Source organism: Coloeus monedula (genome assembly GCF_965178545.1).
Source record: "Coloeus monedula genome assembly, chromosome: W".
Classification (NCBI taxonomy): domain Eukaryota; kingdom Metazoa; phylum Chordata; class Aves; order Passeriformes; family Corvidae; genus Coloeus; species Coloeus monedula.
In genome coordinates, this window is record NC_138821.1 from 975,483 (window position 1) to 1,001,922 (window position 26,440).

The 26,440-nt window shown below is 45.7% G+C and overlaps 1 protein-coding gene across 1 annotated transcript in view; it reads left to right on the top strand.

Moving 5' to 3' along the window:
• The window catches only part of LOC309584552 (E3 SUMO-protein ligase PIAS2-like), a gene marked incomplete at its 3' end in the record, with an annotated part of 129,246 nt that overhangs the window by 71,418 nt on the left and 31,388 nt on the right, over positions 1–26,440 (top strand). Inside the window, exons 3-6 of the mRNA XM_082300599.1 lie at positions 19,511–19,595; positions 20,215–20,265; positions 20,401–20,491; positions 25,760–25,894. Of these exons, the coding sequence (XP_082156725.1) occupies positions 19,511–19,595; positions 20,215–20,265; positions 20,401–20,491; positions 25,760–25,894 (362 nt within the window). The remainder of the gene's footprint in view (positions 1–19,510; positions 19,596–20,214; positions 20,266–20,400; positions 20,492–25,759; positions 25,895–26,440) is intronic.

Below are 26,440 nucleotides of genomic sequence, written 5' to 3' on the forward strand. Positions count from 1 at the left end.
TGTAGGTTGATGGCTTGTGAAGACCCATTCAAGTATCAGCAAAGGGTCTCTGGGTTTAGGGTCCCATTGGAAGATCAGTCCATGGAAACAGGGAGCTTTACCCAAAACTGCAAACTGGAGAGGCAGGCTGGGTTCAATGCGATGGGCTTGGCGTGAAGACAGGGCTTCTTGAACTTTAGTGATGGTATCTCGGGCTTCAGGTGTGAGGGCACGTGGAGAGTCCAAGTCTTTGCTGCCGTGGAGGAGGTTGAAGAGGGGAGTGAGGTCTTCTGTTGTGACTCCCAGTAGGGGGCGTATCCAATTTATGGATCCGCACAAGCTGTGTAAGTCCCTTAGGGTTTTGGGATCCTCTTTGATGGCAAGTTGCTGGGGTACGATGGTTCTCTCACGGATCTGGAGGCTGAGGTAAGTCCATGGGCTGGAGTGCTGCACTTTGTCCTCACGGATCTCGAACCCTGCTTCTTCTATGGCTTCAATTGTCTTTTTAAGAGTTCTGTCCAAATAAGTTTTTTCTGATGCACAGATTAGGATGTCATCCATATAGTGGTAAATGATTGCTTTTGGGAATAGGCTCCTGATGGGGGACAGAATGTGGGCGACGTACCACTGGCAGATGGTCGTGCTGTTCTTCATGCCTTGTGGGAGGACGAGCCAATGGTATCTTCTGAGTGGGGCTTTATTGTTAAGAGAGGGGATGGAGAAGGCGAACCGTGGTGCGTCCTGGGGATGGAGCGGGATGTTAAAGAAACAGTCTTTAATGTCTATGATGGCCAGCAGCCAGTCTCGGGGCAGCATTGATGGTGATGGCAGGCCGGGTTGGAGGGGGCCCATGTCTTCAATGACCTCATTGATCTTTCGTAGGTCCTGGTGTAGTCTCCATTTGTCTTTGCCGGGCTTTTTCAGCACAAAGACAGGGGAATTCCAAGGGCTTGTGGTTTCGGTGATATGACCTTTGGCGAGTTGCTCTTCCACCAGGGCTTCCAGCGCGCTGAGTTTTTCTTTTTCAAGGGGCCACTGCCTTGTCCACTTTGGGTTGTCAGTCATCCAGGTGAGCGGGGGAGTAGATGGCAGGGCACGTTTCTCAGTGGCCCCAGTCAGAAATCCTGGCTGGGAATGGTAAGGGTGGCACCCCACTGGGATAGAAGGTCTCTGCCCCATAGGGTGATGGGGGCTCTTACCACGAATGGTCGGGTGGTCGCTATCTTGCCCTCGGGTCCTTCGATGACAACATTTCGTTTGCTCCTCATGGATACTGCGGATCCACCAATCCCGGAGATCATACCTGCCACTGGCTCCAGTTCCCAATTCCCTGGCCACTCGGAGCGGGCGATGATGGTCACGTCTGCTCCGGTGTCCAGCATCCCTGGGCAGTAGACCCTCTCTCCTTTACAGAACAAGCTGCACTCGATGGTCAGTTTGTTTGAGCCCACGATCTCTATCCACATTGCTGTTGGATTGAGAGGAAGCTGTTCTGGGCGGTTCTGTGGAAGTAAAAAAGCTTGAGCAATCAGTGTTCCCTGTGGGAGAAAGAAAGGTGTGTCCGTGCAGCAAAGCTGGACAAGAATCTCTTGTCCAGGGTGCACTGTTTGTATCTCAGGTAATACAAAGAGTTGTTCTGCACCATGGATGGTGTGACTTAGGATAAGAATGTCCCATGGGCCGTTCTGATGTCCATACTTTCCTGTGGGAATACGATAAAAACGCTTGTCAACAAAGTTAAATGGCAGTGATGTTACCAGTTGGCGTCTCGTTCCGATCGGCAGGGCTCTGTGTGTTGGATCCTTCTCATGTGTTCTGGGATCGCCTGGGATGATGGTGCCGGGCGAGGTACAGCTGTCTGCTCTCGGTGGTCCGATGTGGAATTCACAGCTGAGGCGGGGTAGTATGGCCTTTGATTTGTTGTCTGGGCACGGGGCCTTGACACCGCGCTCCGATAGAAGTTTTTTGGACGCTGCTGGTGCTGTTGCTGTCTCTGGTGCCTTTGGTAGGCGGCGCGATGGTCCTGGGTGGGTGACCTTTGTGGGCAGTCCTTTATAAAGTGTCCAAGTTCACCACAGTAGAAACAGCGGGCATTCTCCTTAGAGACTGCTGCAGCGAATGCACCGGAAACTCCCTCTGTGATGCCCTTTACAACTGCTTGGGTCATTGTGTTCTCTGTGGATGTGTGTCTAGTACAGGTCTCTATCATTTGATCTATTGTGGGTTCTGTGTCCATGGGTAGGGCCCTCAAGATATTCTTACATTGTTCATTAGCATTTACCATGGCAAGTTTGCCTAAAAGTTCCTTTCGTCCATCTGGACTTTCTATCTGTCTCTCTAAGCTAGCTTTTAAACGATCAACAAACTGAATGAAGCTTTCATTTGCTGACTGTTTGATGTTAGAGAAATATTGTGTAGGAACAGAATCATCAGGGGTCAGAAACAGCGATGTCTTAGCTTCAATAGCTATGTCTTGTAATGCTACTTCAGGTAAGGTTGTAGCTTGATCTAAGGGTTTTTGGAGGTCACCTTCTCCAGCCAGTTGTTCTATTGTCCAATCTGTCTGATTTGCATCTTTAGCATAAGTGTCAGACAGTGTTTTAAAATGTCTTTTCCAATGCCTTTCCCATAACATATATTCGGCAGGGGAAAGGATGCAATTAATGATGTTTTTAATATCATGTGGTACTAATGTATAGGCAGAGAAAGTGGCTTCCAATAAGTTTCTAAAGAAATGTGACCCTCTCCCATGTTCTTTTGCTGCCTTGGAAAGCTCTTTGACTTCTTTGTATGGGATAGGTTCCCATGTTTTTGTAGTTGGACCACCCCTCCTCCCTTTCCCTATGATGACTGGAAAGGCTGAGATTTTCTGGGCTAACTCCCAATCTCCCTCCCGGTTTGCTTCCCTGCGTGTCTGTGCCGATCAGTCCTCAGATTCAGAGTCAGAGCTGCTGCTACTGTCATCTGAACAGGAGGAATAAGCTGTGGCAGGGCGGGGCTGGGCTACAGGGGGCGTAGAGCAGCATCTTTGAAATGCCGGCTTTGCTTTATCCAGGGCAGGAGTAGCGGGGGGTCGGGGGTGTTTTGAGGGATGGGAAGGGGGTCTGTTGTGGCAGCATGGGGGTGGAGAGGTTGTACAGCAGCAGGTCGTTTGCGGGGAGGTCGGGTTGCAGGTAGTGCCGGTTTCGCAATTCCGTGTGGAGTCGGGATGGGCTGTAGGAGGGTGTGGGGGGGCGGTGGGGTTTAGGGCAGGAGCGGAGGAGATGGGGATTGCGCAAGAACCCGTGGTAGGGGGAGGGGGATGTAGGGAGAGAGGGATTAGTAGCAGGGATTGCGCAAGATGCAGCTGGCGGGGAAGAGAGCAGGTATGCCGGCACCTGCCAGGGTGTCAGGGCCATTGGCAGTGGGGGAAGGGGGGAGGGAGATTCCACTCCTCGGGCGGTAGCCCGGGGCAGTGCCGCACTCAGCTGTGTCCCGCCAGCGGTGAGAGGGGCAGATGCTTGTTCCGTGCCCCACAGTGCGTGCGCGGAGCTCTGCGGGACCGGTCCCATGTTGTACCATGCTTGCTGCGTGGGTGCGGGGGGGGCAGCGGCGGCGGGGCGGCTTGCTGGGAGGGGGCCGCCATGCTGGGGTGGGGGGGGGGGGAAGGCCGCGTGGAGCAGGGATGCGACGGGGCGCTGGGACACGGGGGGGTGGGACGTGGTGGGGTTGGGGGGGGGTCAGAGGCACCGCGGGCCGGTGCGAGAGGGGGAAGGGTGGTGTCGTGCTCGAAGGTTTGCAAGATACCAGGGGCACAGGGAGATGGGGCTGGGGGCGGCTCAGAGGCATCCATCCCGGGGAGGGGGGATGGGTCTGGGATGGATCCCTCGTGTGCTGCCTGAGGGGTGGCAGCGGAACCGAGGGGGCGAGCGGAGGGCGTTGGGTATGGGAGGACTGTCGGGAACAGGGGATCGGGGTAGGGAAGTGGGGTGGCCGGCACCCCTGCTGGGCCAGGGCCGGAGAAGCTGGCTGAGTCCGCCCTCTGGCTGGCCGTTGCTGGAGGCGGAGAGGGGGAGTGGGAGGGGGGAAGGGCAGAGAAGGGGTTTGGCTGAGGGGGTGTTGTCGCACGACACATTTTAACCAGTAAATGAAATAAAGGAATGAATTTGGAAACAGAGAGGTTTCCCGAGGCTTGAGAGGAATACAGTTTGTTCCCCACTCTGTCCCAAAACGGATCAGAAAGGACAGAGTCTGTGGTAGCATCAGGAAAATTTCGAGATATCCAATTACTGAAAGATTTAAGATTTTTCTTAGAAAGAATACCTTTAGAGAAATTAAAGTCAGATTTTAAGAGAAGGGTTAGAAGAAAGGGGTATAGGTCTCTCTCAGATTGGGAAAGGCTGGGTTTAGCTTGCCTATGTCCCATCTTAGTTTCTCCCTCAGCAGAAAAAAGAGAAAAAAACCCCAAAATTAATTAAAGTTGCGCTCAAGAAAGAGGAGAGCCCCAAATTTAAACTTACAAATCCCGTTTTCTGGTGGGGCTGGCTCCTAGAAAGGTCTGCTGGGGGGATGGTCTGGCAGTTCGATCCTCAGGGACTTCAGTCCTAGGTGGGAGGTGAGGGGCTCAAACTGTCCCCTTCCAAAAGGCCTGCTTAAACGTAGGTCTATCTTCAGAGGATCAGCACACGAACGGCTGGTTCTGTCTTGGCGTGGTCAAGACGCAGCTCAGGCCAGGTCCGGAGGTCCGGGGTCCAAGGCTGTTCGGGCACCAGTTATTACAGCTGGTGAAGGGGGTCAGTGGCTCTGACCCAGGAAGAGGTGACCGGTCCGGGGAGATGGTCCCGAAAGGAATCGCCTTCCCGAGGCCTGGTGTCTTCCCTCAGCTGCTGGCAGAGGAGCCCTTGCAGAGACTGTCAGCTCTTTAGTGATATCAGCTCGTGATTCCAGCTCAGCTCTGCAGGGCAGCCTCCAGGCCAAGCCAGACCAGACAGAGAGACGAGAGGTTCGTGTGGCTGGTTCCGCACGAAGGTAGCTTTATTGTGGGTCCCCTCCGGCGAAGGGGAAAGCCAGGGACCAGAACTCTCTCTCCACAGGGGCAGAGGCCTTAGCTTTTATAGGGATACAGGGGATGGGTGAAGACCAATGGGTTACAGAGGATCTGCATAGGGTCTCCTAAAGGATTGTGGGTCTGTCTTTTCTTGCCATGACCAAAGAAGTGGTTGCCTTTCCAGGGAGTCCTGCTGGGCGATTGCAAAATCTCTTATCTCAGCAGAGATCCCTCCAGGGCAGGGGCTGGGCATATCCCACAATTCCCAGCAGCTACATTTATATTACTGTCATCTATCATCATAAAAGTGCAGATAGTTCTTAAGCACACACAGCCTTGACCAATATATACAAGTACAGTTTTCGGTGAAGTGTATGGGTGAACCTTGAAGTGACAAATGCCTTGTTCTATGTCAAGACATATGTCTTTGGCATCAAGTGTATTACTTTCACAAAAAAATCCTTGTTGTTCCCGTGTGATGCAAGATTCTAAATTTACTGTTTGCCATTTTTCTTTTACCATCCGGGCCCGTACTCTGTGTTCAGAGGGGTAAAAAACTGTTCCTTCATAGTTTAGTGCCAATGCAACAATCGGATGAATTACATAAACTGTGGCATTATGTATAGTAAGCCTGAAGGCAGTAGCTATGTTAGTCATTGGGTCATAAGTGACATTTACCAACGTCCACCAAGATTGGAGCTTTCTTTCTAACTTAGAAGCATTATTCCAAACAGCCTCTCGGATTTCAGTAGGGAAAACGCCTTCATTTCCTTCTTATAATTAAGGAAGCTGTTGACTGCATCCATGATTGGGCTTGTATGCAGCTAAGGGCTAATGATACATTGTCTTGAGCTACACCAAGTGTGTTTAATATCAGTCTGTGGTCCAGGTCGCTGGTCTTTGAGAAGTCTGGGAGTATTTTTGAGACTTGCCACTGTCTGTTTCCTAATGCTAATAGAGAGGATTGTAGGGTGCTACAGTGGGGATTCTGTAACACCATGTATCAAACAAGGAGACTGTGGAAAAGAAATATATATGGACCGATTCTTGCTAGATGTTTCAGACATGTTTATTTCTCCAGCTGCATGGCTGAGGATCTGCTGAGGAACTGTTACAGTCATGGGACCCGAGGGTCCTTGCCCACACAGGGAACCCAAAACAACCAATGGGGAACGAGGCTGACCAGGGGCTAGGGAAAACCCGTGTCTCCCTCCCAGGGCTACATGGCAGGGGGGACGAACCCCAACAGTAGGGGCTGTTTTAATTTGGTCAGGTCACTGGTTGCCGTGGCCAATTTATTCATCAGTATCTCTGAATCAGTTCCGTTTAGGACTCTCAGCCCTGTTCCCAGCATGCCAGTCAGGTGTCTCCGCCTTCTGCCTTTGAGGTGGGTTTGCTTCTGCAGCCAGGCTGTCCACTTTTCAAAGGATGTTTGAATTAAAGGGGAGCAGGCTGATTGGATCTCAGAAATATTGATTTGCATTAGTTGTTCTACACGCTTAAAACACCACTCTGGATTAAACAGCAGTAATTGCTGGCCTGTGTTCTTCATTACATAGGGGCCAATCTCATAAATCTTTGGTTCAGGCTTAAGTGGTGTGACCTGGGTTGGGATTCGATTGCTGGCATAGGTTGTAGTAGGCCTAGCCATGGTATTTATCTGGAATTTGAATGAGAGTCCATTACTGTCCTGGGCCCAAAGACAAACCACTTCAACGGTCTGTACTAATGTAAAATTATACCAACAATCTACTTCACTTGAATGACTACAGATTTCATTATGTTTGTCTGTAGGAGTAGTTGAAACACTAATTTGGGTTGCTTTTTTATGAGTAGTTCCATTAATCATTCGGCATCCTATCTTGATTTCTTCTCCTACAGTTCCCTGAAGTTGCCAAGTTTTTTGTTTTTCCATTCTTGCTTTGTATACACTTGGTTTCCGTGCACGACCACAGTCAGCAGGTTTAAATCCTTTAAATCAGAATATTTCCCCATGAGTCCAGAAACCTGCATAAAGGCTTGGGACCATGCGTCTTCTCTCCTATGAATAACTTCCCAACTGGAGGTTACAATTATGACTGTGAAAAAACCAATTTTCTGGGTTATACTTGCGTGCCACCCTAACATTTTCATTTTGTTCAGGTAAACTTCAATTTCAGTTCATCATCCCCAGGGGTCACTTTCCAAGGGGCCTCTGGAGCCTTCTTTACCTGAGTATGGTGAATCCAGGCACTCTGCTCTCTGATCTTAATCGCGGTGTAAGTGGTGAGAAGCACCTGGAATGGTCCTTCCCACTGTGGTTCCACAGTCTTTTCTGTAAGAGACTTAACATATACATAATCTCCAGGCTGAATGTCATGTACAGGACCATCCAAGCTTTGACTTTGGGTTCCAGCCACGTGTTTTCAAATTTCTCTAAGCTGTTTATCTAAAGCAATCATATAGGTGGTTAGCATCTCTTCCCCTCTTTGGGTAGATATGCCTTTCTGTACCCCATATGGTGTCCATATGGGACTTAGCTTTTCTTCAATTCTGGGCTTGGTCCAAATTCATAACAATGCAAGTGGAAGAGATTGGGGCCAGGGTAGGTTAGCTTCTTGTCCTAATCTCACAATTTGCTGTTTAATCAAATGATTCATTTTCTCTACTTGACCACTTGGCTGGGGGTGGTATGGAGTGTGGAGTTCCCAGTCTATGCCTAAATGTCGGCTGGTTTGTTGTACCACCCTTGAAATAAAATGTGGTGCCCTATCTGAGGATATTGTGGCTAGAACTCTGAAGTGCGGTATTATTTCTTGTAGTAACGCTTTGGTCCCAGCTCCAAGGAGGGGGAGAGAGAGATCTTCGGAAGGACTCTGAAATTTTCCCAGGTTTCTCTCAGCAGAGCGAGAGGTTTTATTATTTAGCATCATTATCCTTTTCCCGTGTGTTTGTTAAATAAATAGTTTTTATCTCTTTTACTTTCCTTCAAGGAAAATTCATTTTTTCCCGAACCTGGTGGGGGAGGGGTGGTTTGTAACCTGCCTTCTCTCAGAGGATATATTTCTAAATTTGGCCAAACCGGAACATTGCCTCACCTTTTGCTGCTTCTTTTGCCTCTCTGTCCACCAGTTCATTTCCTTCTTCAAATTTTGAGCTCACCTTTTGATGTACCCTTATGTGCATGATTGCTACCTTCTCACGTAGCTGGACTGCTTCCAGCAGCCGCATTATTTCTTGTGCATGTTTGATGTTCTTTCCCTGCGAATTTAAGAGTCCTCTTTCTTTCCAAATGGCCCCGTGTGCGTGCACAATTCCAAACGCATACCTTGAGTCGGTATAGATGTTTATTTTCTTTCCTTTTGCTATCTCTAAGGCACGGGTTAGGGCAATTATTTCAGCCTTTTGTGCAGAGGTGTTTGTTGGCAGGGGTGTACTAGCTTGAAAACAAACCAGTGGGAGGCACCAAGTCAGAATAACAATTTAATGGGGAAATTAAAGAAAAGGAAAAAATAAAAGAAAACACTGGTTCAAACTGACAGAGTCAAGATACAACCTGACTCCCTGTTAGTCAGGGTGGTGGTAGCAGTCTGGTAGAATGGTGGCTGCAGTCCTCTGAAGCAGTGATCCTGTAGAAAAGGGTCTGCTCTTCCTCAGAAGGTCCAGTGGTGGCTGTGTAGCTCCTGTCCTCTGGAAATCCAGTAGGAAGGTTCCCTCTGGTGTTCAGAATTTCAGATTATATCCAGGATGGAATGCTTGGTTCCTCCCTCTGGGTGGAGCATCTCACAATGGGGTAATGAGTCATGAGGCAAAGTGTTGATTAGGCTCATTAACAGAAGATAGTCCGGAGGGTGTTATCTCTGAGTCAGGAGGCAGGACAATGATGGGCCATTAACAGAGAGATAGCCTGGGGGGAGGACCCAAGGAAACACTGCCCCACCTGATTTCAACAGCTCATGAGGATGGTAATAGAATACACTGCAACCCAGGACAAGGGGTCCGGATTCTATCACCTCCCGGCAGGTGGTAACTGCATACCCAGCATGCTGCTTTCCACTGATGACGTAGCTGCTCCCATCAGTAAACCAGGTCTCTGCGTTGTCTAAAGGGGTGTCCTTTAGATCCGGGCGGCTGGAGTAGGTGGCTTTGATAGTTTCCAGGCAATCATGGCGTACTGGTTCCCCTTGATTTACACTGAGAAAGGAAGCTGGGTTGACAATGTTAGTTACCACTATTTCTACATCATCTTGTTCCACCATGATGGCTTGATATTTCAGGAACCTTTGTGGGGAGAGCCAGTGCCCACCTTTCACTTCCAGCACCGCCGACACCGTGTGGGACACCAGCACAGTCATTCTCTGACCCAAGGTGAACTTGCGTGCTTCCTGGATGTTTAGCATAACTGCTGCAATGGCTCTGAGGCACCCAGGCCATCCTTTGGCTGCTGCATCTCGCTGCTTAGGCAACTGCCCGTCGGTATGGGCCCAGGTCCTGTGCTAGTATTCCCAAGGCAATCCCTTGTTTCTTATGGGAAAATAGAAAGAATGGCTTACTCACGTCTGGAAGCCCAAGAGCTGGAGCTGACATGAAGGCATTCTTCAGCTGGCTGAAGGCCCGCGTGGCCTCCTTTGTCCACTGGAGAGCTCTGCTTTCCTTTGTAATGAGTTCATATAGTGGTTTCACGAGCAGCCCATAATTGTAAATCCACAGTCTGCACCATCCTGTCATCCCCAGAAAAGTCCGTAACTCTTTCACTGTCTGGGGTTTCGGGGTTTGGCATATCGCTTCTTTGCGATCTTGCCCCAAAGTTCGTTGCCCAGCACTAACTTCATAGCCCAGGTAGGTCACTTTCTGTTTCACCACCTGAGCCTTTTTCTTGGATACCCTGTACCCTTGGAGTCCCAGGAAGTTTAAGAGGCTTACTGTCCAGGCTGTGCAAGCTTCCTCTGTTCGGGTAGCTATTAGAAGGCCATCCACGTACTGCAATAGCTTCCCTTCTCCTGGTGGGGCTTCCCAGGACTCTGTCTTTTGCGAGCTGTTCTCCAAACAGGGTGGGACTGTTCTTAAATCCCTGAGGCAACACCGTCCACGTGAGCTGGGTTTTGCGCCCACTCTTAGGGCTTTCCCATTCGAATGCAAAACTTTTCTGGCTGGCTTCATGGAGAGGGAGGCAAAAGAAGGCATCTTTTAGATCTAAAACGGTAAACCAAGTTAGCTCTGGTGTTAAACATGTTAGCAGAGTGTAAGGGTTTGCCACCACAGGATAGAGGTCCTCAGTTATCTTGTGTAGTAGTTTTGGTTCAAAATATTCATTACTTACTTATTTTCCTTCTGTGAGATAAGAATTAGGAGAAAAGCAAAGCAGGCACAAACCTTAAACAGTTGCAGTACAATGAAAGAGTTTTATTACTAATAGAATTAAAAGTAAAGAGACAATAACAAAACAAAATTAGAGCAAATCCCCCCCCCCCCAGCACTTCTCTCCTTTTACCTAGCTCACACAAGGGATAACAGAACGTGGGATGTTAGTCAGTGTTCCAGTTCTTGAAAAGTCTCTCTCTTATGCTTAAGGGAAAAAAGGGTTTTTCCTTCAGTTGCACGTGGTTCCCAAACTGCCACTAACAGCAGATCCGCCCGGAAACAAACAATCTGCTGTGTGTAGAACATCTCTCCCATGAAAAATCTCACAGTTCCTTCACACTACAAAACATGGGCCATCACATGGGGTTATTCATCTTTTTAAGGATAAGTTCTTTTGGCCTGCACACAAAAGCTTTTTTCTTCGCCACAAGTCTCTAGCAGCCTCTTACTACTATAAAGCCTGGCATCGGGCATTCTTCACAATCTTCACAGGCACACGAAGATACTCCATCCCCCCATGTTCTTCAAATGGATTAAAGAGACAAACAGTTTGTGGTATTACAGTTTCTTACCACGGCATGCAAGAAGGTTTCTTTTAAGCTGCGCGCCAGAATCGCGGCACCGCCCTCTTTTCTCCCGTCGCCATTTCCAGCTCCGTCCCACGTGACTCACTTCTCTTTCTCTCTGACTCTGACGCCGCCATGCTGAAGAGTGTTCTTGTTCAGGCTTTACGGTGGGGAAAGCCTCGCTTCCTTTGTGCTGCTGGCTGCGTGGTGTCTTCTTCAGTTCAGCACAAAGTGTGCTGGCTGCAGACAGGAGGCTCTGCCGGCTCCCGTTGACTCCGCCGGCTCCGCATGGAGAGGAGAGGGACCTGCCTGTCCCCAGAAGCTGCGCTGGATGGGTTTAGCTGTGAGCAGTCCATGGCTGGTTTGAGCTGCCTGCGGCTCTGAGGCAGTCCCCCCCAGCCACCCAGGGTCCGTGCCGCAGCGTTGGGAAAGGGGGAAAGGGGCAGTGGCCCCGGCCCGGCCCGGCGGGGCCGGGAGGCTCGGAGCCCCCCCCACCTTCCAGCAAGCGAGCTCCGACAAAAGGGGAAGTCCCGCCTTTCTGTGCGGTTTAAATATGTAAATTGTGAGAAGCGTAATTGGTCTTAAAGACTGTCCATCAACTCAGGGTCAACCCAATACATCTTGTTAACAGCCCGTAAATCCTGTACCACCAGCTAAGATCCATCAGGTTTACGGACAGGCAGGATAGGAGTATTGAAATCAGACTGGCACTCTTTTAACAGTCCTAACTGTAAGAATTTTTCAATTATTGGGCTAATTCCTTCTCTGTCTTCCTTTTTGAGGGGGTATTGTTTAATTCTAACTGGTTGTTTTCCCTCTTTGAGTTTGATCTGTATTGGGGTTGCATTTTTGGCTCTCCCAGGTACATCTGTGGCCCAGACTCCTGGGAACACTTGACTCGTTATCTCTTCCCTAATTTCCTCTGCAGGGTCTTTGGTTGTTAATATTAGGCTCAGTATTTCCACATACTGTTGGTCATTTACCTCTAGAATAATTTCCCCATTCCTAAATGTAATGGTTGCTTATAATTGTTCCAATAGATCTCTTCCTAAAAGTGTTTTTGGAGAATTGGGTAAATATAAAAACTTGTGAATACCCCATATTTTCCCATATATATATTTCAGTGGCTTGCAAAAATATGCTTTTTCAGATTGGCCAGTTGCTCCATGTACCACAATGTAGTCATCCCCCACAGGCATTAAAGCTTTATTTAAAACCAAATATGCTGCCCCCATATCAACCAAAAAGTCTATTTCTTTTTCCTTTCCCCCTAGCTTCATTATAACCAGTGGATCTGCTAGGGTAGAATCCCCCCGTCCTCTTCAATCTTCTTTCATGTGTGCAACCACCCTCCCTTTTTCTCAGTCTCCTCTGTTCTGGCAGCCTTCTTGTCTTTTTTCTGGGCACTGTTTCTTCCAATGACCGAATCTTCTGCAAATCGCGCATTGGTCTCTACCTAGCCGGGGTGGGCCCTGTCTGGGAGGTCCTTGTCTGGGGGGTCCCTGTCTAGGTTTTTCCCTATTTCCTTCCCTTACTACTGCTACTAATTTCCTCATCCCTTGCTTGTAACTTTCTTCTCGATTACTGAATACCCTCCAAGCTGCATCTAATAGAGTTTCCAGGTTCCTCCCTTCTGGCCCCTGAAGTTTCTGCAATTTACGTCTGATATCTCCTGTGGATTGTCCTAGAAACAAAGATACCAGCTGTTGTAGCCCTACCTCGGTCTCAGGATCCAGTGATGTGTTACGGCGCATTGCGTCCCTCAGACGATCCAGGAATTCGGATGGTGACTTGGAAGGACCCTGTTTCACTGCATACAAAGCTGACCAATTTAGGGGTTTGGGAATGGCCCTTTCCACCCCTTTTGCTATCCATTCTTGATAACTTTCTCTAATTTGGCTCTTCTATTTGGACTCCAGTATGGTTCCTGGAGTGGGAAGTAATCTTTTGTATCTAATTGTTGTGTTTTGTAAAAATCCTCTGCCAAATCTTTTGCTGTTTTCAAAACTAACTGTTTCTCCGTGTCTGTTAGTCCACCCAATAGTAATTGTATATCAGCCCAATCTGGATTATGCTGTTTTATTATGAGTTGCAAGCGCTCAGCGGTAGCCGCTGGATCACTTCAGTAATTTTTTGGCAACGTTATGCCATGCATCTAGGTCAGCAGTAGAGAAAGGTACTCTAATTAACATTGTATCCCCATCAGGTGCCACTGCCTCTCTCCGAGGTGCCATCAGTACCTGTTTCCTGGTTCGGGATGAGACAGGACTGCCCGGGGGAGAGGAGGTTGGCGTTGGTGTTCCTTCCGAGTCCGCATCCTCTTCCTGTCTCCTAAGGGGAGGCTTAAGCAAATTGGTTAATTCATCATCATCTTGTCCCTGAGCTGCTGCTTGATAGACTTTGTCTGACCTTGTGCATCTCTGGCCTATGCTGCATGATGAACAGCATCGTTTGATTCTTCTTCGGCCCTTATTATTTTCTTTTTCCAGAGCTAACACCATAGGATCACTGGGGGGTTTGATTCCACAATCTCTCTGCCATTCAGGATGATTTCAGAGAGAGAAAAATGCGTAGGCATAGGAAACTTCTTCCCATTTGCCTTCCCGTCTCAGAAACAGCATTAACTGTAGCAAGGTATTATAATCTAAAGTTCCATTAGGTGGCCACTATGCTACATCTTCTAACTTATACAGTGGCCACCATATTTTACAAGAGTTCTTTTATTTTCTGTGCCTTCAGCTCCTACTATCTCCTTCCAATGTGCCAAAACACAGTCAAGCGGGCTCGCTCTAGAGATCTCCTTACTCTGTCTGGTTCCCATCCTATTCAGAGTTTGAGTTCACTCAAATACTGTGCCACCCACTCCGGATCACCTGTATAGTGTATAAGCCACTCTTTATAAATTCTCTTATGCTTTCTGCCAAGCCTGCTTTGCTGCCACTTAAAATCTTCTTCAAAAGCCTTTACTACTTCCTCCCAATCCTTTTCTAGCACACTACTATTTTTGGGAACGTGATGCTCTTTGCCACACAAAAGTTTTAAAACAAAATGTTCCTTGCTTTCCTGGCACTCCGGGCATGGATCTCTGTCTGCTAAATAAATAGAATTGTAATATCTCTGACTTCCACAAAATCTGCACTGAGCTAAGACCCACAGCCGGTGTGGGGCTGGAGTCTTCTTATACCCACACACAAAGCAAGGAATCCCTTCTATCACTCGTGCAGTTAGGACAAAAGAACGGAAAGAGTCGGGGGCTATACTCCTACCATATAACTGCTGAGGGTTGGAGGGGGGCAATGACCTCCCTCCCTGCTTAGCCACTGTTGTTTGTATCTCCTTCTCCTAGTTTTATCTCGCTTCCACCCAAACCTTTCTTCACACTCTCTCACAGTTTTTTCCCAGTTTTCTTCCTGAACCTCCCAAACCTCAGGTACCAAGTGCGACTTCCCGCACACAAACTTTAAAATCTCAGGCTCAAAATTAACTTCTCTAGAGTGCCTCTGATAACACTGAGAGCATAGGCTCTGCTGCCTGGCAGAAGAACAGCACCACCTCTTCTTACAAATTTTACACTGTGTTAGTACCCACGCAACATGCCACCCTCTCGCTGAACGAAAAATTCTAATGCATCCACAAAAACAAGTTATTCCATGTATTCTTTCAAAAGCTAAATCCTCTGCCACTGGTTGTTCCCAATCTAAAGCTACTAATCTTCCTGCAGAGGTTCTGTATATTTCCTCTAAAGGAACTTGTTCGCCTCTTCTCTCTATCCAGTGTTCTATTGGATTTACAAATTCCCAAGAATCAAGACCACTCCCGCTGAGGGGGAGGGGTTCTTCTTACCTCTCGCCTAGCCACGATTCTAATGCTATTAGCACAAAAATCAATAATCTACCACCACCCCAAACAAATGCTTCAATACTACACACTCAAACAACACATGGCAACATACACATCTCCAATCTACAAACAAATAGGCGAGCTAATCCACAGCCACATACACATAAAAGCAGTCCAACAACAACCAATATCCACACAGACATATAAGTGACCCAACAACATTCAAATCAGCTACCAGTAGCCAAAATATTCATAACACTCACTTTTAATAACTTTAGGCTCCCGCTTATTTATTTTCCCCAATACAATCATCAACAAGTTCTGGCGGAAACTTCCCCGGAATCACCCCATCCGCTCTCAGGATTGCTAGCAGCAGCTCAATTGGTCGGTGACTCCCCGCTGCCAGCTCCTGTAGCCAGCCACTTGCAAGCTCTAACTTTACCCACACAGGGACTGCGCTGTGTGTGTGGACCTCTCCTCGTGTCTTACCAGCAGCCCTGGACATGCGTACGACTTACAGGCACCCTAAATGCAGAACATACAGTTTTATCTGCAGTCCCAGCAGGTTGTTGTTTGCCCCCACAGTGAGTGAGCTGAGAGGCGGAGTTCCTCCAGGAAAGCCCGGGGGCTTGCCTAGGATGTCCGCTCCTCAACCGATCCTGCAGCCGGACAGAGTTTCTCCTGGCTGCTCGCCAAAATGATATGCGGAAAAGACTCCACTACTGGAATAAGTAGTAAAGTAGATATGTTTATTCCAGCGCTGGGACACATGGGGGATAATTCCTCCAAAGTCATGTGTGCCGAGAGCTGCATTCAGCTTGGTATATATCGCGTTACAAGTTCCATATTCATTGTTTCCCAATACGCCTATACATATTCATTACCTAGCCCTGCCTAGCCTCGCCTCGTATTACAATGAGCCCAAAAGTCATTTACATCTGCATTGCGCTTGCGCAGTGCTGTCTGGTGGTCATGGGCAGGGGTTGCTGAGAGGGAATAAGGGTCTTTCTCAGATGAAGTAAAGGGTCTTCCTCATCCTGAACTTTTCACCTTGCTTCCCTGCACATGCTCTTTATGTCCCTGGCCAAAGTCCAAACTTCAAGACTGGTTTGAGTTAGTTTTAGGTTAAAAACAGGATCTTTGGTCAAGATTCCTTCCCTTTATCAATAGTGTCATATCTTCTCATTCTGCTTTGGTAGGCACAATAAGTGTTGAGCAAGCTGTATGCATTGCTTTTAACAAACAGCTTCTTAGCAAATCATTTAACCTCTGCTTCCCCACCCCCCCCCCCCCCCGATTCATATTAGAAAAAGATTTTTCACTGTTTGGGTGGTCAGGCATTGGAATAGGTTGCTGTAGTGGTTTGGTTCAAAATATCCATTACTTACTCATTTCCCCTCTGTGAGATAAGAATTAAGAGAAAACAAAGCAGGCACAAACCTTAAACAGTTGCAGTACAAAGAAAGAGTTTTATTACTAATAGAATTAAAAGTAAAGAGAAATAACAAGAAATTAAAGCAAACCCTCTCCCCCTTTCCAGCACTTTCCTCCTTTTACCCAGCTCACACAAAGGATAACAGAACATGGGATGTTAGTCAGTGTTGCAGTTCTTGAAATGTCTCTTTCTTATGCTTAAGGAAAAAAGGGTTTTCTTCAGCTGCACATGGTTCCCAAACTGCCACCAACAGCAGACCCACCCAGAAAGAAACAATCTGCTGTGGTGTAAAACATCTCTCCCATGAAAAATCTCACAGTTCCTTCACACTGCCAGACATGGGCCATCACATGGGGTTATTAATCTTTTTAAGGATGAGTTTTTTTGGCCTGAACACAAAGGCTTTCTTTGCCACAAGTCTCTAAAAGCCTCTCACTGCTTCTATATAGCCTGGCATAGGCACTCTTCACAAATCTTCACGGGCCACACATGAATTCTTCATCCTGCCATGTACTTCAAATTGATTAAAGAGACAGTTTGTGGTATTACAGTTTCTTACCACAGCATGCAAGAAGTATTTTAAACTATGCGCGAGAAACGTGGCACCACCCTCTTTTCTCCTGTCGCCATTTTCAGCTTCGTCTCGTGACTCACTTTCTCTTTCTCTCTGACTCTGAAGCCGCCATGTTGAAAAGTGTTCAGGCTTTATGGTAGAGGAAGCCTCGCTCCCTTTGTGCTGCTGGCTGCATGGTGTCTTCTTCAGTTTGGCATGAAGTGTGCTGGCTGCAGACAGGAGGCTATGCCGACTCCCGTTGGCTCTGCTGGCTCTGCATGGAGAGGAGAGGATAAGTACCCGCCGGTCCCAGGAAACTGCACCAGACAGGTTTAGCTGTGAGCAGTCCATGGCTGGTTTTAGCTGCCTGCGGCTCTGGGATAGCTCCCCCCCCAGAGACCCAGGGTCCGTGCCGCAGTGTTGGGAAGGGGGGGGGGGGGGGGGGGGCAGGGGCCCTGGCTCAGCCAGGCGGGGCCTGGAGGCTCTGAGGCCCCCCCACCTTCCAGCAGGTGATCTGGAATGAAAAAGGGAATTCCCTCCTGTTCTGGTTTGGCCAAATTTAGAAATATATCCTCTGAGAGAAGGCACAACCACCCCTCCCCCACCAGGTTCGAGGAAAATAAATTTTCCTCAAAGGAAAGTGAAAGAGATAAAACTATTTATATAACAAACACACGGGAAAATGATAATAATGCTATACAATAAAATCTCTCGCTGTGGAGGAAAAAACCTGGGAAAGTGTTAGAGTCCTCCCTTTGGTCTCCTCGGAGCTGGGGCTTGGCCCAGGGCCAGGCCCTCTGTGCCCGGTGGAAAGTCCTCCCGATGTGCTCTGATGTTAAAGCAATCAAGCAGTCCAGTAGAAAAGGGAGAAAATCTGAAATTCCAGGGAAGGAAAAATTCAACTCTCAGTCTCTCTCCAGAGAAAAAGCAGCTGAACCACTGGCCAAAAAAACTGTCCTTGGGAAACAGCAAGCCGGGTACCTCCTCCCTCCCCTGCCTCTGCTGGGAAACCAATTGCTATCTGTGTGTGACCTTGAACAAGCTGCAAACTGCTTTGAGAAAGTTTTTGCTCAGTTTTTCCTTCCCCCTCTCAGGCTCAGTTTAGAGGCATAGAAAGGCACAGGAATTAATTTCTGGGCATAGGCAGCGATATGGGATACACATCATAAGGTCATCCCAAGACACCTCCTTTCCACACGGTTCAAATATGTAAATTGTGAGAAGAGTCATTAGTCTAAAAGATTGTCCATCAACTCAGGTTCAATACACTACAGTTGCCCAGGGAGGTGGTGGAGTCACCATCCCTGGAGGTGTTAAAGAGGTATCTGGATCTGGTGTTGGGTGATGTGGTTTAGGGGTTTAGCGGTTACAGTGGTAGTGCTGGGTTGACGGTTGGACTTGATGATCTTAAAGATCTCTTCCAACCTTGATGATTCTATGACTCTGGTTTTAGAAGGATATGAGCATTGGCTGAAAATTACTCTTACCATGGATTCGTGTGCAAATTTATATGTGAGGCTTCCTTTATTTATTTTTTTTTTACTGATATGGATAGCTTAGAGTCCCATTTAGTAGACCTGGGTGATTGAGATATGGAACAAACAAGTTTTGTGTGTTTGAGAATTAAGGATTCAAATAACAGGTAGGTCAGAGAGCTAGGAGTATAGTCCACTGCGACTCTTTTAAAGAGATGAGTGTAGGTATTCTCTTGCACTGAGAACACAAGAGCAGGTGTAGGTGTGGGGCTTCATTTTAACCAACACTCAATTCAAGAACAAAATATATCCCTGATCTTTTTTACATGTGCTCAAGTATTATTTTAAAATATAAAATGTTGTCTGTGGTGTGTGTGTGTGCGCATGCATATGTGTACAATGTAGCTGGTTTGAGTTGTTTGAGGAGCTTGGAGTGTGTTTGCTTTACCTGGGTTCTATTTCATGTTTGTGTCCTTTTTGTGTGTTTTTTATGGGCAGAGAGATACTCTTCTCTCAATGTCACAGTGTACAAGACAGTCTACTAGCTCTTCCAAATTTGCCTGGTTTAGTTGTTCTATTTTTCTGTTTGTCCTTGCTGCTTACTTTAAATTGTTGGACAAGTCCAATGTACTTTTATTTCAGGTCAAGATTTCTAACTTCTCAAGAAAGTAGAAAAGTAACGTGCATACTATGAACCTTTAATACTAAAATATTACAGCTTCCCATCACTGACAGACAAGTCAGTTTCTGATATGAAAGTTCAATTTATTTATTTATTTATTGCTAAATGCTACTGGTGTAATTCCCAGACATCAAGTCTAGCTGGCTTCTGTGGCCTTAGGGGTTGTGTTCCCTCCCCCCCTTCTCCTCTCCCCTCCTTCTCAAAGGTTCAGTTACAATTAGCTGTTTCTGAATTGAGTAATTTTCCATCTGTCCATTAATAACTTCTGGTGTGCATTCTCTTCTTGTAGTACATTAAAATAGTTGTGTTATATTTTGTTGTGTTTGTTTGAACCTCTCTCCCCTGGGAGAAAGGATTATAATGCAGTTTGCCAAGCTTCTTTAGTAGTGAAGCGTAATGTGATATTAAGCCATATGAATATAGTTGAATGAATGATTTGTTCCATTCTTTCTTGTTGATGTTTTTGTTGCATGCAGTTCAACCACAATTTGAATATAAGTGACTTAAGCCTCATTCCAAAAACAAAAACCCCAAACCCCTCAATTGCAGATCCTGTTTTAATCAATTACTTTAATTACCATAGTTAAACCTTTTTTGTGTCTCTCTCTTTGTAGTACAGAGCAGTATTCAGAGGTTCCAAGAGAAGTTTTTTATCTTTGCTTTAACACCTCAGCAGGTCAGAGAAATCTGTATTTCCAGGTAAGAAGTAAGAGTGTGGCATCGTCTAGGTAAACTTTTGCAAAATTTCAGGAGAAAGTGTGGGGTTTTTGGTTCAGTTTTATGCAGTACATAAAGGTTGCAGATGCCGAATGATAATCCTCACTGAAGTTACTCTATCTGTTCTGTTTTCTTCAGGGACTACTATGCACAGAATTTATGTGCATTTAGGGTAAAACCTACCCCATTAAAGAGTTAACAATTACTCTGTTCCAAATAATTGTCACTATTTAGAGAAGTGGTAAGCTTTTCTTCCCTGCATGTTTCCTGATTGCAGGAATGGAAGGCTGCTTTTTTGTCACAGGGTTCATGTTGTTGCAAGACCTATGGTATAAGCTAAGAGGGTTTTTTCTTCTCTGGAAAAATCATACTTTATTGTTACTATAAACTCTTGACAGAGGATGCTGATCTTAAAGTCGTGTAACTTGCAGTAAGTAAACAGAGGTGTTGCTTATAAGACTTGTTCATAGCTCAATAAAAGAAAAATAAGAGCAAAGTTTAGTGATGTTGGGGCAGGTGTGCCAGTTCTTTCTCCGTATGACTGGAATATGAGACCTGCTGTCTAAATGGATACTTCTGTTTTTATTTCTCTTTGTCACAGGGACTTCTTGCCCGGGGGCAGGAGAGATTACACAGTCCAAGTTCAGCTAAGGTACCTTTTTCATAGTGTTCTTGTAGTCCTCTTACAACTTTTTAATTGGCTAATGTAACATAAGTCTAGATGTTTGTGGGGACATATGAATGTGGTGACACTTGAAAATTATGCTTTTTCTTTTTGGGGATATAGGTTATGCCTAGCAGAGACAAGCTGCCCTCAAGAAGATAATTATCCTAATAGTTTGTGTATTAAAGTAAATGGGAAGCTGTTTCCATTGCCGGTAAGCTTGTTTGTATGTGACTTTGTGGTGTGTGTTATCTGTAACATTAGCTTGCTAAAACAGTCAAGCTGTTTATTATCACTTAAATTTTTCTGGTTACTAATATTAGGTATATACTTTGCATGTTGGCTGTGTGAGATAGCCATTACTACTGTTAATCATGTTACAGCCACTGCATGGAGTAATTGTGTTTTAGCCACCTATAACAAACCTCATCTATTGTAGTTAACAAAATATGTCAAAACCAAACCAGTGTCTGCATGAAGAATTCTCCTCCTAGGTATTCAAGTTGAGTTTGACTTGATTGGTGGTAGCCCTCACTCTTTGGGCTGTTTATATTTGTGATTGGCTTGAGTTCCTTCTTGTTGCAAGGGAATGGTATTGCCTTCTTGTGTACAAGTTTGTATGCTGCTCTGCATCTGTCTGGTTAGTGCAGAATTCATTGGGTGAATGAAGGACAGGCACATTTTAGGGTTCTTAGCATTTGCTGATACTAAAAGAGAACAGCGTTGGCAGTCACACTTCACTGGTGTCTGATGTTTAAAAATAGTACATTGGCAGGGTCACCTCAAGGCATAATATATATATACACATATACAAAAAGGTAAAAGCACCTCATTATTCTTAAAAAATCTCTGGAATGGGTGTCTGTACAATAGAACAGAGAAACTCTTATGCAAACTGTTCTGAAATAGTTCTGGAAGCTATTGAAGATGGAAAAAGTAGTAGTACAGAGGGGTTTTCTTCAGCAGTGGGTTTGGAAAAATGCTGTGTGGATAGAGAAGGTGTGAAACCTCTTTTTTATAATGTCTGTCACCACCTTGGTGTGTCAGATGTATTGTCCTCTATGCTCCCTCCTGCATTTGCAACCCATGACTGCTTTTTTTGTCTCTACCCATCTTAAATGAGACTCTTTAGCTTCTCTTCCTCCTACTTCTTTAATCATTGCATCACTCTTCTTCTGTCTGTCTCCAGTGTGTAAGAAGGTTTCTTTCATGTTTTCTAGTCAGTTTTTTTTGTAAATGCTAGTTATGTTCTCTGATAAGCTTGATGATTTTCTCCTTTCTTATGCAGATTGTCTTCTTTTCTTTAAGCAAGGAACCAAAAAAAAATTGGTCTGATATTATCTTGTGGGCATCAATGTCTGCTGATGCCTAGTCTTGTTAATATAGTTTATGCCCTGCTATGCTGTGTTATGCTCTTCATTTTGTATGTAACATATGTCACAGTCGTAGCAAAAATTGTTTGTAATCTTGGATTATTGCTTTGCTTTAGATCTAAATCCTGTAGGTTCTTCCTGCACATAATGATTCTTTAATATGTTCATCTGAACTTTAGGTGAGAAAGTGAATAAATTATTGTCTCAGCAACTTCCTTTCCTCTCCTCCTTCAGTATGAGCTGAATGACAAATGCAATCTCAGTCCAAGTACTTTTGCCAACATTTTCTTTTGATTTTTGTCACTGTCTGCATCCCTCTGGTGGTTCCTTTCTGTTGCAGGAAATGCAAGATAGCTTCTTTGTCTCAAAGACCACTATTGTCCAACTAAGTAGTGTTGGTGTTAAATAATTAATCAGTGATGCCAGCCTCTATTGCCAACTTGCACAATTCTTAAGTGAGTACTGTTCTGTCTTTCCCTGGTATAGAAGTTCATGCCTCTGCAGATGTCTGTAAGTTATTCTTGATTCTTTCCTTGGCTACAGTCCTCACCAGAAACTTCAGAAAAATGCTGCCAGTGTACCAGTACTGCTTCAGGTTGTGCCAACTCATGTTAAAATGGTATTTCCTTGTATTCGTACAACTGTCTGTGTCCTCCTTTTATAGTGTTGGTTCTGACTTAAAAGGAGTAAATGTAGAGTCTTGCATGCTGCTATCTTGGTGTCTTGGTTTGAAAGACAGGTGTCTGCTAAGGAAGGCAGGAGCCTCCCTTGGAATGGCAGATGCAACCCCCCTTCCCTCCAAATTATTATAATTTTGGAATTAAGGGGCTTTCAGGCAAAGATATGAGAAATAGAAATAACAGTTCTGTACTAATATATATAACAAGGCAAACAAACAACAATAACCATGGCAGTAACAGCAAACAATCACAAACCCAATCCCAACCTTCTCGGCTGTCAGGCCCTTTCTCCTTGGGTGCAGTTCTGCTTGCAGCCGGCAGGGGCGCTGGCGGATCCCGGTGAGCAGGGCAGGTGTGATGGTTCCCCCGCGGCTGCAGGGGGCGCTCCAGAGCGAGCTCGGGGAGCACACGGCAATGGCGCCCTGGGATCCCGGGAAGTGATGGAACAAAGGCTTCACAAACCCCTGGGCAGCCGATCCCGGTGTCCGGCCGGACCCTCGGGAACAGCAGGCTGGAACGGCAGGGACGAGCACAAATCCCGGTTAGTAGACGCGATGTATCAAACTCCACAGCTGTAGTGGGAGCCACAGGATGTCTCAGCAGGCAGGGTGTGTGGAGCTACAGTGTAGCGAAGGCTCGGATCAGTGGCAAAAGAACGGTGGGGGCAGGGCAGCCACGGCCTGGCTCCAAGCAGGACAGGAAAAAGCAGACTCAGGATCCCACGGTTTTTCCCTTCAGGCACCTGAGCAGATGGTGAAAAGTCCCTCTTTTAGTGAGGTAGGGTGTTAAATAGGGTCCCAGTGCAATGGCCCCTCCAGCAAGCAGAGCTCCACTCATGGTAGAAGGAAGGCAGCAGGAGGCAGAACCCCTCAGTGGTGATGAATTCTCCCCACAGAGATGGCAGCCTCTCTCCCCTCCGAATGCTGAGAGCACAAGAGCTGTGGGCTGCACTCAACCCTGTTTTCCCAGTCCAAGTCTAGAGGTATCTCTGCCCTCCAAGAAACCCTCAGGTAAAAGAGAGTAGCCAGCTGCACCCCTCCCCTGAGCTGTGACTTCTTTTGTCTCTCTTAAGTATCCAGTTGTTATTGTCTCCTGGCAACAGGTATGGGGGAAAATTCCTTAAGAGAAAAAAAAACAAAAGGATAACTCCTAAAACCCCAACACTTGGTAAGTAACAAGGTTTTTATACATAATGAACTACAGCAGGTGGTTCTCCTGTTGACTTTTTTGTAGGCAAAATGTGAAAGTTCAAAAGGTAATTTGCTTTTCTTAGGGAACCTCCATAAACCACTGAAGGTCTCTTTCAAAGGCCAAATATGGCAGGGAAGGTTGGAAATAGCCAGATATTAAGAGCAATCATGCTTTCTGTTGACAGATTTTTCTGGCTATAGCAAGTGATACTTGCTTTGACTAATAAGGTTCTTGAAACAAGTGTGGAAGACTTAAAGACACAAATAATGTTGGCACTTGGTAGCCACTAGATTTGGCAGCCTAACTAAATAGCGCTAGGCCATGCTGGTTGAGATAGGCAAGCAGCGTTCTTAACTCCTGGAAGGCCAGGAAGGGAAGGTTTTAAGTTGTTCTAGGAGTACAAGATTGACTCTATTCTCAAGGTCATTGCAGAAGAAAACATCAAAAGCTTGACTGAAATGAAGCATGTGCACTGCAGAGTCTATCTCTAAAAAAAAAAAAAAAAAAAAAAAGAAAAAAAGTTGGGAAATACAAGGCAACTTGCATTCTTGCTCTCTTGGAAGCAAGACAATTTCATTTTTAGGTTGGAGGCCAGCAGGGTTACTGTGGCTGGTACAGTATGTAGGGAAATACTCTCCTGAATATTGCAGGGATGATGTGTTTGTCCACATAAGCTGATAATGTCACCATAGTAGACAAAGGCCTACTACACCAAAACAATGGGGATATATACCCTATAAATGGTGGCAGTTCTTATGTCTGAGTAAAGAAATGGCAAATCATTCATTCTTTTAAATGTGAAATTATCAGTAGTTTCCTTTCAGCTGCTGCCTCTATGTTCTGTGATGAAGTGCACGTGGTAAGGTCCCTAGTAGCTACTGGGTGACCTCATCTGGGGTGAGAACCATAAAAGGCAGTGATTATCCTATGGTACACTTGGCTAGTGAGTGGAAGAGGCTGTTTATTTCTGGGTTTTATTTTCAGACTTAGGGTCTTTCACAGTAACTCTTTTCCCAAGCAATAGGCTGTGAATGTCTGTTTCTCTGAGTAAAAAAAAAATCCACGTGAGTGTTTTTACAGCATATTCTTTCTGGGAGAGTTTCTTGTCTATAACAATACTGTCTTGAACTAAATAAAATCTGGTGGTCAGTTCTGTGTAAGACATAGAGCTGCAATCTTTTATTGGCATTTTTCTGGTGCAGGATGAGTTTTTGAAATGAGTGGACTACAGGCTGTCTGTAGGAATTCAGAACAGAGATTCTCAGTTCCTGTTGCAGACTGGCTTGCTTTCATCATGACAGATGCAGGGTGAGATGAATAAGCTACAGTTAGGCCGTGTGCTCCTTTAGACAGCAGAAATACTTTCTGCTCATGATATGCTGGAGATTATGTGCTTGCCTAGAAGCAAAAGGGAACTGGATGACTCCTGATTCAATTCTTAGACATCATATAGGGAATAAAACTACAGAGAAAAGTTGTCCAGGTTATGAAATTTTTCATCAAAGTTGAGCAAACAATATGTAGCTTATTTTGTTTCTGCAGACAACAGCAAAGCCTGTTATTCCCTGCCCATGGTAAGGGGGTTGAAACTAGATGATCTTTAAGGTTGTTTCCAACACAAACCATTCTATGATTCTATGATCTTTTAAATACAGCTGATATTCCATGTACAGCCCTTCTTCAGGGACCTTGGCAGAGGACAGATGACAATTTGTAGCTAACTGGGCCAGGTGTAGTTGATGCAAGGCAAAGCAGGCACCAAGGAGATGTGGAGCTCTTGGAACAAGACTACTGTCTTTTACATAGAATCATTGAAGTGTTTTCTGGGTGTGAAACACTGAGTTAACTCTTCATGACTTGCTGTGTTTATCACTAAGGCTGTATCCTTGCGATGTTCCACTCTCTTTCAGTGTGTGTGTAGGGGAACAAAGCATCAACATTACTTTTTATTCTTTCAGTGAACTTACCTGGACCCAAACTGTGTTCTCTTTCACTTTTTCAGCATTTCTATAAAACCCCTTAAAACAGAAATTGCCTTATAATTGTGGTTGACTTATAGTGTTAGACTGTCAAAGACTGATATTTTTCAGATTGTGTTGGATTTGGTCTCCAGCCTAGAGATCCTCTAGGTTTACCTGCTTCCCATAGATCTGTTTAAAATGTACAAGTCTCTGTCAGCAGGTTTCAGAGTACAGCAGGGAGACTTGGTAACATGTTAATTGTCCTTTCTTCCCATAGGGATATGCTCCACCACCAAAAAATGGAATTGAACAGAAGCGACCTGGGCGCCCCTTAAATATAACATCTCTAGTTAGGCTGTCATCAGCAGTGCCAAATCAGATTTCCATTTCCTGGGCTTCTGAAATTGGAAAGGTAAACTGCATGTTGTTTAGGATGTGGGAAGTTGTCTAAATAACCTCATCTTGCATTTCTTCTCTCCTACTGTCTGATGTTGCAGGCAATGCATACAGCAGCAAGTGTTTAGTATTAGGTGGCTGAACTTATCAGTGCCAGGAAACGAAGTTTGCTCCAGAACTATGGTAGTTTCCAGTAACATATATGATTCACACACAGATGATAAAGACTTCCTTATAGAATTCACATTAGAAAGCCTGCTGTTAGGGGTTGCCTGAAGTGCGTGTCAAAAATAACAAGCTCGTTTTGTGGTGTAAATAGTACAAAACAGTTCAGACATGACAAAATAACAAAAGGAAGACCTACTCACTTCCTGATGGTGTGAAAAATGAAATTATGTAGCCATATATTCTAAGGCATGTTCCTGGGTATCTGTTGTAATTGTCCATTGGAGAAGACTTTTTAAACTGATCACTAATCATAGCTGAAAAGAAATTGGCCTTTAAAATGGCTGTGTGGTTGTTTAGAAGCCCACCTATGGATTTTTTAAAGAAAGAAAAGGAC